Consider the following 18,214-nt stretch of genomic DNA (forward strand, 5'->3'; position numbering starts at 1 on the left):
CAGAACATAAAGATTTTTAGAAGAATATCTCCGCTATGTGAAGTCCATACAATGCAAGTAAATTGTGACAAAAACTTTGAAGCTCCAAAAAGCACATAAAGGATCGCTTTAGAATATATGGATTAAAACACTGGAGTCTAATGGATTACTTTTATGCTGTATTTGTGTGCTTTTTGGAGCTTCAAAGTTCTGCTCACCATTCACTTGCACTGTATGGACCTACAGAGCTGAAATATTCTTCTAAAAAACTTCATTTATGTTCTGCAGAAGAAAGAAAGTCAATAATTCACATGTATGAAAGTATTTTCTTGTCATCAAAAACAATGCCGCACCTGGATGCATTTTGGAATTATGTTATTTTGGAGTGTTGCCACAGAAACAAAAAAAAAAAACATAATAATCTCTAAATTGCCATCTCGTAATTAAGGTCATATTTGTACACTGAATTGCAAATTGTCATTATCTATTTATTAACCAAAAACACGTATTACTCTCAATCACTATCTCTCTCCTTTTCCCCTCTATCCATAATTTTATAAACGTATAACTAATTTTAGTTCATTTTATCTGAAAACACCAACACTATTCTTTCAATGCCTTGCTAGTACCGGTATTCCTTCAGGAAATGCAAATCTAGCCACATTAGTCAAATTAGATTTTGGAAATCTTATTTTTCCTCAACGGTAAAGCAGGGGTCAGAGCGCTTGCCTGTCTCTTGGCCTCACGGAGTTTGCGTTTAAGCGCAGTAACGATTCGCTGCACCTCCCAGAGTCTCTCCTCCTTAGACAGATCCTTCACACCTGCCTGCAGATCTCTGTGCAGACGATTCAAAAGGAACTCCTGCAGAGAGAAAAATGTGTTCTCTTTAATATCTCAATTGTTTCTCCTAGACAGCAAAGTGAATAAAAGTCAACAATATCACAAACTATGTTCAGATTTGCCAAATACCAAAGTCTGCAATCACAAATCAGAGATCTCAATGAAGTTAAAGATTTCTTATCAAATTTTTCAAGGCCAAATGATCTGAGCTGTACACATCAATTGTATAGCTCAATACTCTCATTGTGAACAACTGTCTCATTTGTGCCCATTTCGATTTCTTTTGAGGAATTTTAAAACACCAAGCAGACAAAGTTGATACTTTGATGAAACATAACATTGACCTCAATTCTGATGATCTATAGATAAGTGCTTAAGTTTGCATCCCCCTTTGGAGAATCTGCAAGATGTTTTGTTCATTTAAAGCCCAGTGTAGACAGGGTGTAAGATAAAGTATATTCCACAAGACAACATTATAACTGAATTTACACAAATGACCCTGTTCAAAAGTTTACATCCCGTTGGTTCTCAACTCTTTAAGCTCTGAAGGTGTTTTTAAAGATTTCCTACCCAAAATTAAAGGCTTATAGCTAATATATATATATATATATATATATATATATATATATATATAATATAATAATAAAAAAGTATCAAGTGTTTGGTATCATTGTAAACTTTTCAATTTTTTTTAATGATACAGATTGATAAATTCTGAGACTCTCAGCCTGAGAAACTGTGTCAACTGTAACTGTGAAAAATGTTGTGTTGATATGACAAAGCAATTAAAATTTATAGCATTACAAAAATAAATGTATCATAGTGCCCAAAAACATCTCCAAGTGTCCAAAAGCCTATCCAAATAAAACAATAATTGTACATAAGGACTAATGACACATACAAACACAACAATGACTTAAGGTATGCATAGCATGGAGACATGATTTTAGTAATGAGATTTCACAGAATGAGGGCCTTTTGTCTTAATGAGTCTGCATCGAGTCTGTGTCATGTACTTGGCGCCATCTCCTGGTGGCCATATGCAACTCTGTGCTTCATGTGGATTATCTAATGATCTATGCATCCGATTACCTTGTGTGTGGGCTCGTTTAAAAGATAATCACCTCCTCCAAGTAATGGTATGTGATATTTTATGTTCTGTTTACAGTGATGTGAAAAAGTATTTGATTTCTTCTGTTTTTGTGTATATCTCATATTAAATTGTTTCAAAAATTCAAACAAAATCTAACATAAAACAAAGGCTGAGTAAACACAAAATACAGTTTTTAAATGCTAATGATATTTATTGAAGCAAAACGTTATCCAATACAAACTGGGCATGTGTGAAAAAGTATTTGCCCCCTTAGCTACTAAATCTGCAAATCCATGAAACTGCATAATAGGGATCAGCTGGACTAGAACCACCCTGGTCGGAATACTGCCAGCCCTTTACAATCAAATCAACACCTAAACAGAACTTTTTCAGCAGCATGGAGTTGGCTAAAAGGTCTCACCCAGCAGCACACTATGCCAAGGTTGAAAGAAATTCCAGAAATGATGAGGAAAAAAGGTTATTGAAATACACTATATTAACAAAAGTATTCGCTCATCTGCCTTTAGACGCATATGAATTTAAGTGACATCCCATTCTTAATCCATAGGGTTTAATATGACGTCGGCCCACCCTTTGCAGCTATAACAGCTTCAACTATTCTGAGAAGGCTTTCCACAAGGTTGAGTGTGTTTATGGGAATTTTTGACCATTCTTCCAGAAGCGCATTTGTGACACTGGTCAGACACAGGTCAGACACTGATGTTGGACGAGAAGGCCTGGCTCGCAGTCTTCGCTCTAATTCATCCCAAAGGTGCTCTATCGGGTTGAGGTCAGGACTCTGTGCAGGCCAGTCAAGTTCTTCCACACCAAACTCGCTCATCCATGTCTTTATGGACCTTGCTTTGTGCACTGGTGCGCAGTCATGTTGGAACAGGAAGGGGCCATCCCCAAACTGTTCCCACAAAGTTGGGAGCATGGAATTGTCCAAAATCTCTTGGTATGCTGAAGCATTCAGAGTTCCTTTCACTGGAACTAAGGGGCCAAGCCCAGCTCCTGAAAAACAACCCCACACCATAATCCCCCCTCCACCAAACTTCACAGTTGGCACAATGCAGTCAGACAAGTACCGTTCTCCTGGCAACCGCCAAACCCAGACTCGTCCATCAGATTGCCAGATGGAGAAGCGTGATTCGTCACTCCAGAGAACACGTCTCCACTGCTCTAGAGTCCAGTGGCGGCGTGCTTTACACCACTGCATCCGACGCTTTGCATTGCACTTGGTGATGTATGGCTTGGATGCAGCTGCTCGGCCATGGAAACCCATTCCATGAAGCTCTCTACACACTGTTCTTGAGCTAATCTGAAGGCCACATGAACTTTGGAGGTCTGTAGCGATTGACTCTGCAGAAAGTTGGCGACCTCTGCGCACTATGCGCCTCAGCATCCGCTGACCCCGCTCTGTCATTTTACGTGGCCTTGGAGTTGCTGTCATTCCCAATCGCTTCCACTTTGTTATAATACCACTGACAGTTGACTGTGGAATATTTAGTAGCGAGGAAATTTCACGACTGGACTTGCACTGGTGGCATCCTATCACAGTACCACGCTGGAATTCACTGAGCTCCTGAGAGCAGCCCATTCTTTCACAAATGTTTGTAGAAGCAGTCTGCATGCCTAGGTGCTTCATTTTATACACCTGTGGCCATGGAAGTGATTGGAACACCTGAATTCAATTATTTGGATGGGTGAGCGAATACTTTTGGCAATATAGTGTACATCAGTCTGGGAAGGGTTACAAAGCTATTTCCAAGACTCTGGGACTCCAAAGAACCACAGTGAGAGCCATTATTTCCAAATGGAGAAAACTTGGAACAGCAGTGAACCTTCCCAAAAGTGGCCGACCTTCCAAAATTCCTCCAAAAGCACAGCGGAGACTCATCCAGGAAGTAAAAAAAACATCCAAGGACAACATCCAAGGAACTGCAGGCATCTCGCATCAATAAAGGCCACTGTTGGGGGCCTGGGTAGCTCAGTGGTAAAAGACGCCGGCTACCACCCCTGGAGTTCGCTAGTTCGAATCCCAGGGCGTGCTGAGCGACTCCAGCAAGGTCTCCTTAGCAACCAAATTGGCCCGGTTGCTAGGGAGGGTAGAGTCACATTGGGTAACCTCCTTGTGGTCGCTATAATGTGGTTAGTTCTCGGTGGGGCGTGTAGTGAGTTGAGCGTGGATGCCGCGGTGGATGGCGTGAAGCCTCCACAGGCGCTATGTCTCCGTGGCAACGCGCTCAACAAGCCACGTGATAAGATTCGAGGGTTGATGGTCACAGACGCGGAGACAAATCCAAATAAATACATAAATTAATTAATAAAAAAAATAAATAAATAAAAAAAATAAAGGCCACTGTTCATGACTCAGAAAGACACTGGCTACAAATAGCATCCATGGAAGAGTGGCGAGGCGAAAACCACTGCTAACCCAGAAGAACATTAAGGCTCGTCTGAATTTTGCCAAAACACACCTTGATGATCCTCAAATCTTTTGGGAGAATGTTCTGTGGACTGATGAGTCGAAAGTGGAACTGTTTGGAAGACAGGGGTCCCATTACATCTGCCGTAAATCAAACACAGAATTCCACAAAAAGAACATCATACCTACGGTCAAGCATGGTGGTGGTAGTGTGATGGTGTGGGGATGCTTTGCTGCTTCAGGGCCAGGGTAACTTGCAATAACTGAGGGAAACATGAATTCTGCTCTCTAGAAAAAAATCCTAATGGAGAACGTCCGGTCATCAGTCCTTGAGTTGAAGCTCAAGCGTTACTGGAGTAAGTCCACCTCTGAATGGCTCAAAAGAAGCTTAATTAAAGTTTTGGAGTGGCCTAGTCAAAGTCCTGACTTGAACCCGATTGAGATGCTGTGGCAGGGCCTTAAACGGGCAGTTCATACTCGAAAACCCTCCAGTGTGGCTGAACTAAAGCAGTTCTGCAAAGACGAGTGGGTCAAAATTCCACCACAGCGTTGTGAAAGACTGATCACCAGTTATCGGATGCATTTGGTTGTAGTTGATGCTGCTAAAGGTGGCACAACCAGCTGTTAAGTTTAAGTTTTTCACATGGGTGATATCAGAATCAGAATGAGCTTTATTGCCAAGTATGCTTACACATACAAGGAATTTGTCTTGGTGACATAAGCTTCCAGTGCACAAACAATACAACAACAAGACAGAGATAATAATAAAAAATGAAAAAAATTGAATAAAAATAAAAAGCGAATAGAAAATATAAGTATATACAGAAATACACAATAAGACAATATACTGAATATACTGAATTATTGCTCAATGGGGCAGTTTTAACTGTTCATGAGATGGATAGCCTGGGGGAATAAACTGTTCTTGTGCCTGACATTTCTGGTGCTCAGTGCTCTGTAACGCCGTCCAGAAGGCAACAGTTCTAAGAGGTAGTGTGCTGGGTGAATGAGGTCCAGAGTGATTTTTCCAGCCCTTTTCCTCACTCTTGAAGTGTGCAGTTCTTGAAGGGAGGGCAAGGAGCAACCAATAATCAGTTCAGCAGTTCGAACTGTCCTTTGTTGTCTTCTGATGTCCGATTTCATAGCTGAACCAAACCAGACTGTTACTGAAGTGCAGAGGACAGACTCTGCACTCAGAGGAAGTACAACCTCTGCTGGGCCTTTTTCACAATGGAGTCAATGTGGGTCTCATACTTCAGGTGTTGTGAGATGGTAGAGCCCAGGAACCTGAATGACTCCACTGCTGCCACAGTGCTGTTCAAAATGGTGAGCGGGGTCAATGTTGGGGTGTTCCTCCTAAAGTCCACCATCATCTCAAATGTTTTGAGCATGTTCAGCTCCAGGTTGTTTTGACTACACCAGACAGCCAGCTGTTCAACCTCCCTTCTGTATGCACACTCATCGTCATCCTGGATGAGGCCGATGACAGTTGTGTCATCTGCAAACTTCAGGAGCTTGACAGAGGGGTCCTTGGCAGTGCAGTCAGTTGTGTACAGTATCTGTGAGCTCGTCCAGACTGGTGTCTGCAGCTTCAAAAACACACCAATCTGTGCAGTCAAAGCAGGCTTGTAGTTCCAGCTCTGCTTCATTGGTGCATCTCTTTACAGTCCTTCCTACAGGTTAAGCTGATTTTAGTTTCTGCCAGCAGGAAGAAGATGAACCAGACAGTGATCAAAGAGTCCAAAAGCTGCTCTAGGGACAGAGCGATATGCATCCTTTAATGTTGTGTAGCAGTGATCCAGTATATTTCTGTCTCTGGTGGAACATGTAATGTGTTGTCTGTATTTTGGCAGTTCACAGGTGAGGTTGGCTTTGTTAAAATTGGCAAGAATAATAATAAGTCCAGGTACTGTTGTTCCGTGTCTGTGATCTGATCAGCCAGCTGTTGCAGCGCTGCGCTCACACACGCTTGGAGGAATACAAATACTCACCAGAATAAACGAGGAAATCTCCCGCGGCAAGTAGAAAGGCATACCACTGATAAAGAGCGCTTCTAAATTAGGACAGCACATCTTCTTTAACGTTGTTACATCTGTACCCCAACTTTCTTTGATGTAAAAGCATGTTCCACAGCCACTGGTTTTATTTTGTCTTTGTCATATTTTTTATTTTATTTAGTACTGTACATCAGAAGCTACATAACAGATATTTGCACATCCCACAAAACAAATAAAAACAATTTACACCAATCATAGAGTTCAAAAGTTTATATCCCCTTGGTTCTTAATGTTGTGTGTCGCCTTCTTGAGCATCACTGACCACGTTTACATTCACTTAAGAAAGCGGTTTATTCTAGGGCTTTTTTGTTTTGCGTTCCAAAACAACACGTAAACGAGAAAGATATTTTCCTTAAGCCGTTCAAGGGATTATGAGAAAGTGGTTTAACACACCCAGGTTTCTTCTGGAGAACTTGTTCTATGTGGTCATGTCCCTCAAGTCTACGTATCTGCGCTCAAGCAGCATAAATTGGGGGAATCCCAGAGTTTTTAAGAGGGAACTCCCACTTTTGCAGCGCAATTCCGTTGCATATCACGATGGAAAATTAAGGAAACAAACACAGCAACAACTCTGCAATATCTGGAAATAAAGCAAAGCAACAGAGAAAAAAAAATAGCAAAGTCTTCCTGGGATGCCATGTTTGTTATTTACACAAGCGTCACAGAGAAATTCCATTGCCTTGGAGAAGCTGCTTACTGACCGAGTTGTATGTATACGGGTGTAAAGAAAAAAGCGATGAACACAGTGAATGTGAACGCTTACACTGCTTTCGAGTCTTAAAAGGGATAGTTCACGTAAAAATTCTCTAATCATTTGCTCACATTCATGTCATCCCAAATGTGTATGACTTTCTTTCTTCTGCTGAACACAAAGATTTTTAGAACAATATCTCAGCTCTGTAGGTCCATACAATGCAAGTGAATGGTGGCCAAAACTTTGAAGCTCCAAAAAGCACATACAGGCTGCATAAAAGAAACACATATGACTCCAGTGGTTTAATCTATATCTTCAGAAGCGATATGATAGGTGTGGGTGAGAAACAGACCAATATTTAAGTCCTTTTTTACTATAAATTCTACTCCCTGCCCAGTAGGTAGCGATATGCACAAAGAATGTGAATCGCTAAAATAAAAGAATGAGAAATTGAAACTGAACCTGGAGATTTATAGTAAAAAAAAGGACTTAAATATTGATCAGTTTCTCACCTGCACCTATCATATCACTTCTGAAGACATAGATTTAACCACTGGAGTCATATGGATTACTTTCATGCTGTCTTTATGTGCTTTTTGGACCTTCAAAGTTCTGGCCACCATTCACTTGAACTGCATAGACCTACAGAGCTGAGATATTCTTCTAAAAATCTTCGTTTTTGTTCTGCAGAAGAAAGTAAGTCATACACATCTGGGATTGCATGAGGGTGACTAAATGATGGCATAATTTTCATTTTTGTGTGAACTGTCCCTTTAAGCAGTTTTCTTGCAATAAACGGTTTTCTGGTGTCCATGTAAATGAGCTCACTGAATGTTTGCACCTTTTGTAGTAGTTGTGTATGAGTCCCTCAAGGGCCAAAAGCTGGATGTGATCATCATATAGCCACTGTTGGGAAGAACTCAAATGTGCAGAAGATGCTAGGAATGATGCTAGATGCTAAGAACAGTGGGCAGATTCACTGCTCAAGACAGGGACTCGTTTATCACAAAACACACAGAGTCATCTGATCATTGATCATCGAGGAAGCAATATATCATTTTAAGAACCATGGGGATGTAAACTTTTGAACAGGATCATCTGTGTAAATTTAGATATTATTTTGTCTTGTGGAATATATGTAAATAACTGTTGTGTCAACTAGCATCATGAGGGCAATACTAAATAAACAAAAAGCTTTTTTTATGATAAACATCTTACAGATTTAGCAAATGGGATGCAGATTTATGCACTCAACTGTATAAAAGAGCAGATTCTGTGTAATGGTGTGACAGTAGCTTCAGATTCACATGCTGAAACACGACACATTATGGGTTGTTTTGCTATTCCGGAACTCAAACCTGTTTATCTTTCCATTCTCGCTCTCTGCTCACAGAGTTTGGATTCATCCCCTAATGTGAATATCGCCTGCATTTCCTCATTATAAGGTCACAGTTATCTTTGAAACAACAAGCTAGTCATCTTATGTAAAATTGAAACAAAAGTTCTGTCATATAAAAAAAAATGTTCCTCTTCCATGTACAAGTCTGAATCTGATGTATGAATCTTGTATCAAAGCCCTAAAAAAAAGAAAATAAAAAAATACAAAACTATTTAGCAAAAAAGATTTTAAGGACCATTAAGATTTTTTAGATATTTTCATGACAGTTAAGAAGATGCTCCACCTATTTTTCATTACAGTAATGCATTCAGATGTTTTATTCTTATTTTAAACTTGTAATTCACACAATTCTCAATGTTGATTCTCATTACAGTAATACAATCATTTTCTAATGTATTAAAGTAAAAATAAAAAGAATACTGTAATACAATAAAACCAAAACTACAGTTATAAAAATTATAATCAATCACACAAAAAAAAAAATGGTTACTACAGTCTATAGCAACAACATGGTAAATTTCCGGTTACTATGGTTTTACTGCAAATTGTATAGTTGAACTATTACTGTAACAGCAGGGTTTTTCCTGAATTGAAAAATTTTCAGCGGCTGACAAAGCGAAATTTTGGGCGGCAAAAACAAAATTCACGATATTCATTTCGCGTTTGACGCTTTATACGTGCAAAACATGCTTCTCATCTGAGACACGTGTTTGTACAGCACGACTGAAGTCTGGTTTTCATGCAAGTGGGCTCAGTGTGAGCCATCACAGAACCACTCGCGCAAGGGTTACGCTCTGTTGAATTATTTTGACATGCGCCAAAAAACAAAAACAAAAAAAAACAAAAAAAAAAAAAACGATTATCACCCTTACTAAAATTTATCACGATTTTACAGCAGTATCTGTGGTATTTAGACAAAAATGTTGCAGTTTCATATTAAATATGCTAATCTATTAGGTAGAATCTATTAGACATTTTTAATTACAACTGTGGCAGTTGTAGTTAAAGTTTCTAAATGCGTTTAGGCTACTATTTTTTTATAAATAATTTTCAGCAAAATATATTGATTTTTTTATCAATAAATTCAGCAAGACAAGTAATAATCCAACTGTTCCCACAAAAAGAACACATTACGGAGTTTTTTTTTTTGAGTTTCTTACTCAATAACAGATATTGTTTTCCTTTCATCATGCTCCTAATAATTTAAGTATTGTTTAGTAATATTTAAAGTCAAACAAGGCAAGTTCGTTTCCTAATAACAAACATCATTCTAACAGAACGATATTAGACAGGAGGAAAACTTTGACCATAATTTGTTGATAAGTCTTTGAGGTCCAGATTTTAAACCCCTTTATGTAATTGCAATTATATTTACAGTGCAATGCCATAGATAAGACCATGCATGGATCCTCATTTCTGTGGTTAGGTCAATGTAGCTAATCTTTCTAAAAAAATAAATTATAGAAATTAGGTGTTATATAGATTTAGTTTAGTTTGATTTCACATAATGTAGCACCTTAACCCTTTAAGCTCTGATGGGCCCGCAGAGAAAAAAAATAATCGTCAAAATATTCATAGCTACAGTCTTGACCAACACAAATTAAGTATCGTTTGAAAGCTTAAAGCTCTACTTTCCAATGCATGTAGACATTATGACCAAAACTGAATAAGTGCTTTGAAATTTGCAGACAAATCAGAAGAGTTTCGTTTTGATAATTTATTTTTAAAAAATGCATTATTGCAATTAGTGAAAACATCAAACTGATCAAATAGCCATGTGACATATGTTGTTGGAAAGCTCTCAAAGAGTAGAATACAACAGCCTATTCATTTTACTCAGACAAAAATATAGCAAGTAATAGCCAAGTATACAGTGCATCCCGAAAGTATTCACAGCGTTTCACTTTTTCCACATTTTTTTATGTTACAGCCTTATTCCAAAATGGACTAAATTCATTATTTTCCTCAAAATTCTACAAACAATACCCCATAATGACAACGTGAAAGAAGTTTGTTAGAAATCTTTGCAAATTTATAAAAAAAAATAAATTAAAAAAAAAAATTAAAAAAAAATCACATGTACATAAGTATTCACAGCCTTTGCCATGACACTCAAAATTGAGCTCAGGTGCATCCTGTTTCCACTGATCATCCTTGAGGTGTTTCTACAACTTGATTGGAGTACACCTGTGGTAAATTCAGTCGATTGGACATGATTTGGAAAGGCACACACCTGTCTATATAAGGTCCCACAGTTAACAGTGCATGTCAGAGCACAAACCAAGCCATGAAGTCCAAGGAATTGTCTGTAGACCTCCGAGACAGGATTGTATCGAGGCACAGATCTGGGGAAGGGTACAGAAAAATTTCTGCAGCATTGAAGGTCCCAATGAGCACAGTGGCCTCATCATCCGTAAATGGAAGAAGTTTGGAACCACCAGGACTCTTCCTAGAGCTGGCCGCCCGGCCAAACTGAGCGATCGGGGGAGAAGGGCCTTAGTCAGGGAGGTGACCAAGAACCCGATGGTCACTCTGACAGAGCTCCAACATTTCTCTGTGGAGAGAGGAGAACCTTCCAGAAGAACAACCATCTCTGCAGCACTCCACCAATCAGGTCTGTATGGTAGAGTGGCCAGACGGAAGCCACTCCTCAGTAAAAGGCACATGACAGCCCGCCTGGAGTTTGCCAAAAGGCACCTGAAGGACTCTCAGACCATGAGAAACAAAGATTGAACTCTTTGGCCTGAATGGCAAGCGTCATGTCTGGAGGAAACCAGGCACCGCTCATCACCTGGCCAATACCATCCCTACAGTGAAGCATGGTGGTGGCAGCATCATGCTGTGGGGATGTTTTTCAGCGGCAGGAACTGGGAGACTTGTCAGGATCGAGGGAAAGATGAATGCAGCAATGTACAGAGACATCCTTGATGAAAACCTGCTCCAGAGCGCTCTGGACCTCAGACTGGGGCGAAGGTTCATCTTCCAACAGGACAACGACCCTAAGCACACAGCCAAGATAACAAAGGAGTGGCTCCGGGACAACTCTGTGAATGTCCTTGAGTGGCCCAGCCAGAGCCCAGACTTGAACCCAACTGAACATCTCTGGAGAGATCTGAAAATGGCTGTGCACCGACGCTCCCCTTCCAACATGATGGAGCTTTAGAGGTCCTGCAAAGAAGAATGGGAGAAACTGCCCAAAAATAGGTGTGCCAAGCTTGTAGCATTATACTCAAAAAGACTTGAGGCTGTAATTTGTGCCAAAGGTGCTTCAACAAAGTATTGAGCAAAGGCTGTGAATTCTTATGTACATGTGACTTTATTCATTTTTTATTTTTAATAAATTTGCAAAGATTTCAAACAAACGTCTTTCACGTTGTCATTATGGGGTATTGTTTGTAGAATTTTGAGGAAAATAATGAATTTAATCCATTTTAGAATAAGGCTGTAACATAACAAAATGTGGAAAAAGTGAAGCGCTGTGAATACTTTCCGGATGCACTGTATGTCTTTGACAATTATGTTGGTGTTGCTTATATGCCACGTTTTCGCTTATAACTTCAGGAAAAATAAACGGAACATAAAATATCACATAGCATTACTTAGAGGTGATTATTTTTCAAACAAGCCCACACACACAAGGTAATCGGATGCACAGATCATTAGATAATCCACATGAAGCACAATGTTACATATGGCCTCCAGGGGATGGCTCCACAGACTCAATGATGCAGACTCATTGAGTCAAAAGGCACACATTCTGTGAAATCTCATTACTAAAATCATGTCTCCATGCTATGAATACCTTTAGTCATTGTTGTGTTTGCACGTGTCATTCGTTCTTATGTGCTTTTGGACACATGGGGAAGTTTTTGGACACTATGATAAATAATTTAGTAATGCTATAATTTTTGATCAACACAAAATGTTCTCAGATACAGTTCACATAATTGAGAACAAAACAAAAGCAGATTTTCAGAGACACTTTATTTACACCCAGAGATATATAATGTCAAATAAGAAAAAAAATAAAATAAATAAAAAATAAAAAAAATACATTTTTGGCCAAAATCAGAAGTTTTTCATAAGTTTCTTAGGCTGAGAGTCTCAGAATGTATCATAATCTATATCATTAAAAATGTTTAAAAAATGTCTATACAATGATACCAAACACTTGAAAAACTCCTTGTTATTATTATTATTTGGTTTATTTTTTTGTCAAGTTATAAGCCTTTAATTTTGGGTATGCCACTGAAACAGGAAGTCTTTAAAAACACTTTCAGGACTTAAAGGGTTAAAGTAAAAATTAAGTGTTATATTCAAAAGGTTCCATATACTTAGATGATAAAAAATAACTCATATCCAAAGTAAACATTAAATGCAATTAAGTAATTATGTTATATGGTATATTAATAAAATGCAATTATGTAATAACCCAACTGTGGGTGACCATATACGTCAGTCACCACCCAATACCATTTTTGACCCAGGAAAAACCCTGCTGTAGTAAAACCACAGTTCATTTTCTTAAAGGAATGGATAAAGTTATTGCATGGGAACCAAAATGTCCTCTAAAGGGCTCCATACATTTTTAATACAATGACTTAAATCAAAGGCAGTACAACAAATACTACCATGATGTTTAAAAAATTTGCAATTAATTATTGTTTCTGCATTTTTTTTAATCACACTACAGTAATAAGAATTGGGATGTGCTTAATTGTCATTAAAATATTGAATACAAAAAAGCTATACTATTGTCTTCAATTTCTTTAGGCAAAATATATTTTCATATTTCTTCTCTTGATTTTGGGGTGAAACATGAATGTGGACAAGTATGGCTGTTTGTGATTCACACATCAGAATCAGTCACACAGGTATGATGGTGTCTGTTTCAGTCCTGTGACTCACCTGTCTGCGAATCTCCTCTTTAATGCTCTCCTGGGTCTCAGGTAGAGTGGGCATGGCGGCCATATTGGACCAGCGCAGAGGATGAACCACCGGCTTAAGAACCACATCACCGAAGAGCTCATGGACGTGAGTGAAAAACACGTACAGCACTCGATTCCCAATCTAGCACAGAGAAAGAGAAAGGGAGATAGAACATTTTTCTCTGATTTTGTGTCAAAATAGCTTTTATGGCTCGTAAACATTAAACAACTGAAAACTAGGGAGTTTAAGAATCTTGTCATAGTGAATAGCACATGTGCTCTGACACACTGAGCTGCTCAAGTTTGAATCCGGCTTGCTTCATTTTCTGATCTCGTTCCCGTTCTCTTCTCCACATGTTTGCCTGTCCTCTATCTGTACTCTTCTCTCAATAAAAGTGGCTGCAAACAAAGATCTCATTAGCAGCATGAGGGCACCTTCATTCTGTGTCCTGTGAGACCATAAAATCGTACAACCTTCATTCTGATAGCAGAAACGTATCAAAACCCTCTGTTGTAACTCTGCCTCCATTTTTCAGCATTCTGATTTACAGCAACAGTTTGAACTAGCTATACTAGCGTTTTTTTAGTGTTTATGGACTGGCCCCATTCACTTCCATTGTAAGGGCCTCACTGTAGCTGCAATTTTTCCAATGAGTCCAAATAATGTTTAAATTATTAATTAAAACAAAATAACATTTTGTGAAAATCAACATTATGCCACAAATTCTATATGTATTGAACCCGGAATATTCCTTTAAGAATCAATATTGGGATCGTTCAAATGAAGATTGCGATAAAACAGAAAAACTTTCATGGTGCTTTTTGGTCATTTTGGAGCTCGATAGCACCAGAAAATTTGCCTTTTGTGTGTCATACGGTTTGGAACAACATGAGGGTGAATAAATAATGATAGAATTTTCACATTTTAGGTGAACTATCCCTTTAAATACAGCACAGGAAATTGAATGCATGACTGTTAAGTATGATATTTCAAAAAATGTAAGAAATAAATACAGACAAAAAGTATCACCTATAGATTATAAACTCACCTGTACAGTAGGATTGAGCACAATGGAGATGTTCTGGATGTTCATCTTGGTGTCGGCCTCACGGGCGATGACATGGTCCATGTGGGTGATAAGCCAGGCCAGGAGGAGTCTGCTCCCCGAGGGCACCTCCCCCAGAAGCCTGTGGAACTCCTGCAGTTTCTCCGCCTCACTGGGCCGCCCGCAGGCCTCCTCGAAGCGCAGGGCTAGATCTTTACCCAGCAGGTTATCGGGTAACTCTCGCAGGTACTGTTTCAGCAGGCTGGCCACCGTGTGAGGATCGTACTCCTCCAAACACGGACACTCCTCGCGATCGTATGCTGCTTTCAGCTCGTCCACTTTAGACTTCATACCTACAGACAAAAAAGTACACCAGCTGACAACAACGGTCAAAAAGTGCAAAGAAAGAAATGGCAACAAAGCAACATCCAATATCAGAGTGAAGGAAACAAGATTCATGATATATTTTACATGATTTTTTAAAATCAATAATATTTGACATTTTGAAAAAGTTGAAATTCCATTTTTTTTATATCAAGAATGGGTATTTACGGAAGTAATTACGTCAGTAACACATAACAAGAAGTTTATCCTCTTGGAAAAGAAGTACCACCTCAAAAGATGATTTATATATCAGCTCAAATAAAAAATAAAAAATTGTACTGAAGAATTCATGCAATTCCTTAAACAAATACACATTTCAGCTTTTAAACCCTCTGGTACGCTTGCCCTATAGAAGTGTATTACTGTTAAAGTGTTCCCCTATTCATTTTTGACAAAGTGCAGGACAACTTGAAAATAATGTGAACAGTAATAGATAAATTATTATAACGGATAAACAAAGTTGCCAGAATATCCCTTTAAAAACATAAAAACAAAATGGCATTTCAATTCACAGAATTAGAACAGAATCATACCAGAGACACGATAAATGCCTTCACATTTCATGCCGTAGCTCTCGATGTAGTCCACACACTCTCTGAAGATGGCTGGGAGCTGAATCCCATCATACAGTGCTGTTCTCCTCACTGCTTCTGCTAAAGGAGCCCCGAAAATTGGCCGCAACATCACTGCGGCCTCCATGATGACAGGTTCAGGCTCAGAGCAGGGCTTTTTCTTCTTTTTCTTCTCTTTCCACTGTTTGACTACATCTGCTGCAGTCAGGTCTTTAGACTTCTTGTCCTTGTCCTTGGCCTTCTCCTCTTTAGGCCCCTTCTCCTTCACTTTGAATTCCTTCTCTTTCTTCTTGGAGAAACTGGGCTTCTTGAAAACGTGAATGCCCTTGGAACGCTTCATCTTGGACGGGCTCTCAGCCTCATCGGCAGAACTGTCCTCCTGGAACGCAGCGTATCCCTCGGCTATGGGAGTGGAGAGAATAAGGAAAGATAAGAAAAAATAGGAGAAAGAAAAGAGACAAGATGAGAACAGATTAAAAGAGAATGAGAGAAGAAAAGAGAAGAGAAAATTCGAGACAAGATAAGAAACAATAAGAGATGAGATGGAGAAAAGAGTAGAGACAAGATGAGAACAAAATAAGAGAATGAAAGAAAACAGAAGAGACAAGATGAGAATGAGAAAAGAGACGAGATGAGAAAAGATGAAGAGAGTGAAAGAAAAGAGATGAAAAAAGATGAGACAATATGAGAAGAGATGAGACAAAATAAGAGAAGAGACAAGATCAGAAAAGTTGAGAAGAAAGAAAATATATGAGAAAAGATGAGACAAAATGAGAAAAGAAGGGGAAGAGATGAGATAAGATACAAGGAATGAGAACGGGAAAAGAGATGAGACAAGAGATGAGAATGAGAAAAGACAAGACAAAATTATAAAGACAAGGGGAAGAGAAGAGACAACATTAGAGACAAGAGATAAGAACAAGAAAAAGACAAGAAATGAGAATGAGAAAAAAAGAGAAGATTAGAAGAAATGAGACAAAATAGAGATGAGAAGAGAATGAGAAAAGAGAAGAGACAAGATGAGAAAAGATGAGAAGAGAATGAAAGAACAGACAATATGAAATGAGACGAGACGATATAAGAGAAGAGATGAGAAGATATGAGAAGACGATGAGAAAAGAATGAAAAGATGAGAAAAGATGAGACAAAATGAGAAAAGAAGGGGAAGAGAAGAGATGAGATAAGATACAAGGAACGAGAACAGGAAAAGAGATGAGACGAGATGAGAATGAGAAAAAGAAATGAGACAAGACGAGAAAAGAATAAAAAGAGATGAGTCAAAATGAGAAGAGATGATAAGAGAAGAATGAGAAAAGAGAAGATGAGAAGAATGAAAAAAGAGATTAGAAAAGATGAGACAGTATGAGAAGAGACGAGACAATATAAAAGAGATAAGATGAGAAAGGCGAGAAGAGAATGGAAGAAAAGAGATTAGAAAAGACAAGACAAAATTATAGACAAGGGGAAGAGACAACATTAGAGACAAGAGATGAGAATGAGAAAAAAAGAGATAAGATTAGAAGAAACGAGACAAAATAGAGATGAGAAGAGAAGAACAGAGATGAGAAGAGACAATATGAAATGAGACGAGACGATATAAGAGAAGAGATGAGAAGATACGAAAATAAGAGAAGACGATGAGAAAAGAATGAAAAGAGATGAGAAAAGATGAGACAAAATGAGAAAGAGACGAGACAAGAGACGAGATGAGAAAAGATGAGGCAAAATGAGAAGAGATGAAAAGATGAGATAAAATGAGAAGAAACGAGACAAGATAAGAGATGAGAAGAGAAGAGAATGAGAAGAGACGAGAATGAAAAGAGACGAGAATGAAAAGAGACGAGAATGAAAAGAGACGAGAATGAAAAGAGACGAGAATGAAAAGAGACGAGAATGAAAAGAGACGAGAAAAGACGAGACAAGATGAGAAGAGACGGGATGATACAAGATAAGACCAGAAGAGAAGAGAATAAGAAAAGAGACAAGATGAGAAAAGATAAGAGATGAGAAAAGATGAGGATGAGAATGAAAGAAAAGACATAAGATAAGAGACAAGACATGAGAATGAGAAAAAAGAAATTAGACGAGACAAGATGAGAAAAGATGAGAAGAGAATAAAAGAAATGACAAAAGACAAGATGAGAGATGGCAAAAATGAAAGATGAGAAAAGATGAGGTGAGATAAAGGAAGAGATGAGAATGAGAAATGAGAAGAGTGGAGACAAGATGAGACAAAGATTAGAAGAGATGAGAAGAGAACTCACAACCTTCTTCCAAGACCTGACACTAAAAAGGAAACGTCCTATTAACAGCTGAGCAACATTTTATGTCCCACCCTCTCTTTCTCTTTTGCTCTGATCAAACTAAAGGTTAGGCGAGATTTAAATCAGAAGAGAAGGCACAGTGAAAACAGAGCGAGAGAGACACAAAGTCCTGCTTTAAAGAGGTCAGCTTACAATTTAGCAATATTTCCTCGTGCCAGCTCCTTTTTTTACTGCTCCATTTCTCTGTCCTGACACCCACTTCAACCTGAACTGCTTCTGAGAGCCGAACATTTATCAGCAGCTCACTATCAAGGGTCTGACCCCATCAGGCCAGTATTCATGACCATCATCTCCCCAGAGAACCTCTGCTCTGCCACAACAACACACCTACAGACAGATAGGATGGAAAGGGTGTGTCCTTAGAATGTCTATCACTCCCTGCTTGCCCACAATAGGCTGCTGCTGGTCGGCTAAATATAGCGGTAGGAAATACAGTGTTCACTTTGAAGCTGCACATATGCAAAGAAACT

The 18,214-nt window shown here is 38.8% G+C and overlaps 1 protein-coding gene across 1 annotated transcript in view; it reads right to left on the reverse strand.

Moving 5' to 3' along the window:
- LOC127443192 (ralA-binding protein 1-like) overlaps positions 1-18,214 on the reverse strand; it is a 32,082-nt gene that overhangs the window by 10,296 nt on the left and 3,572 nt on the right. The window contains exons 3-6 of the mRNA XM_051701781.1: positions 15,382-15,822; positions 14,468-14,817; positions 13,399-13,560; positions 709-840 (exon numbers count right to left, since the gene is read on the reverse strand). Of these exons, the coding sequence (XP_051557741.1) occupies positions 709-840; positions 13,399-13,560; positions 14,468-14,817; positions 15,382-15,822 (1,085 nt within the window). The remainder of the gene's footprint in view (positions 1-708; positions 841-13,398; positions 13,561-14,467; positions 14,818-15,381; positions 15,823-18,214) is intronic.

The sequence above is a fragment of the Myxocyprinus asiaticus genome, chromosome 6 (genome assembly GCF_019703515.2).
Source record: "Myxocyprinus asiaticus isolate MX2 ecotype Aquarium Trade chromosome 6, UBuf_Myxa_2, whole genome shotgun sequence".
NCBI classification, from domain to species: domain Eukaryota; kingdom Metazoa; phylum Chordata; class Actinopteri; order Cypriniformes; family Catostomidae; genus Myxocyprinus; species Myxocyprinus asiaticus.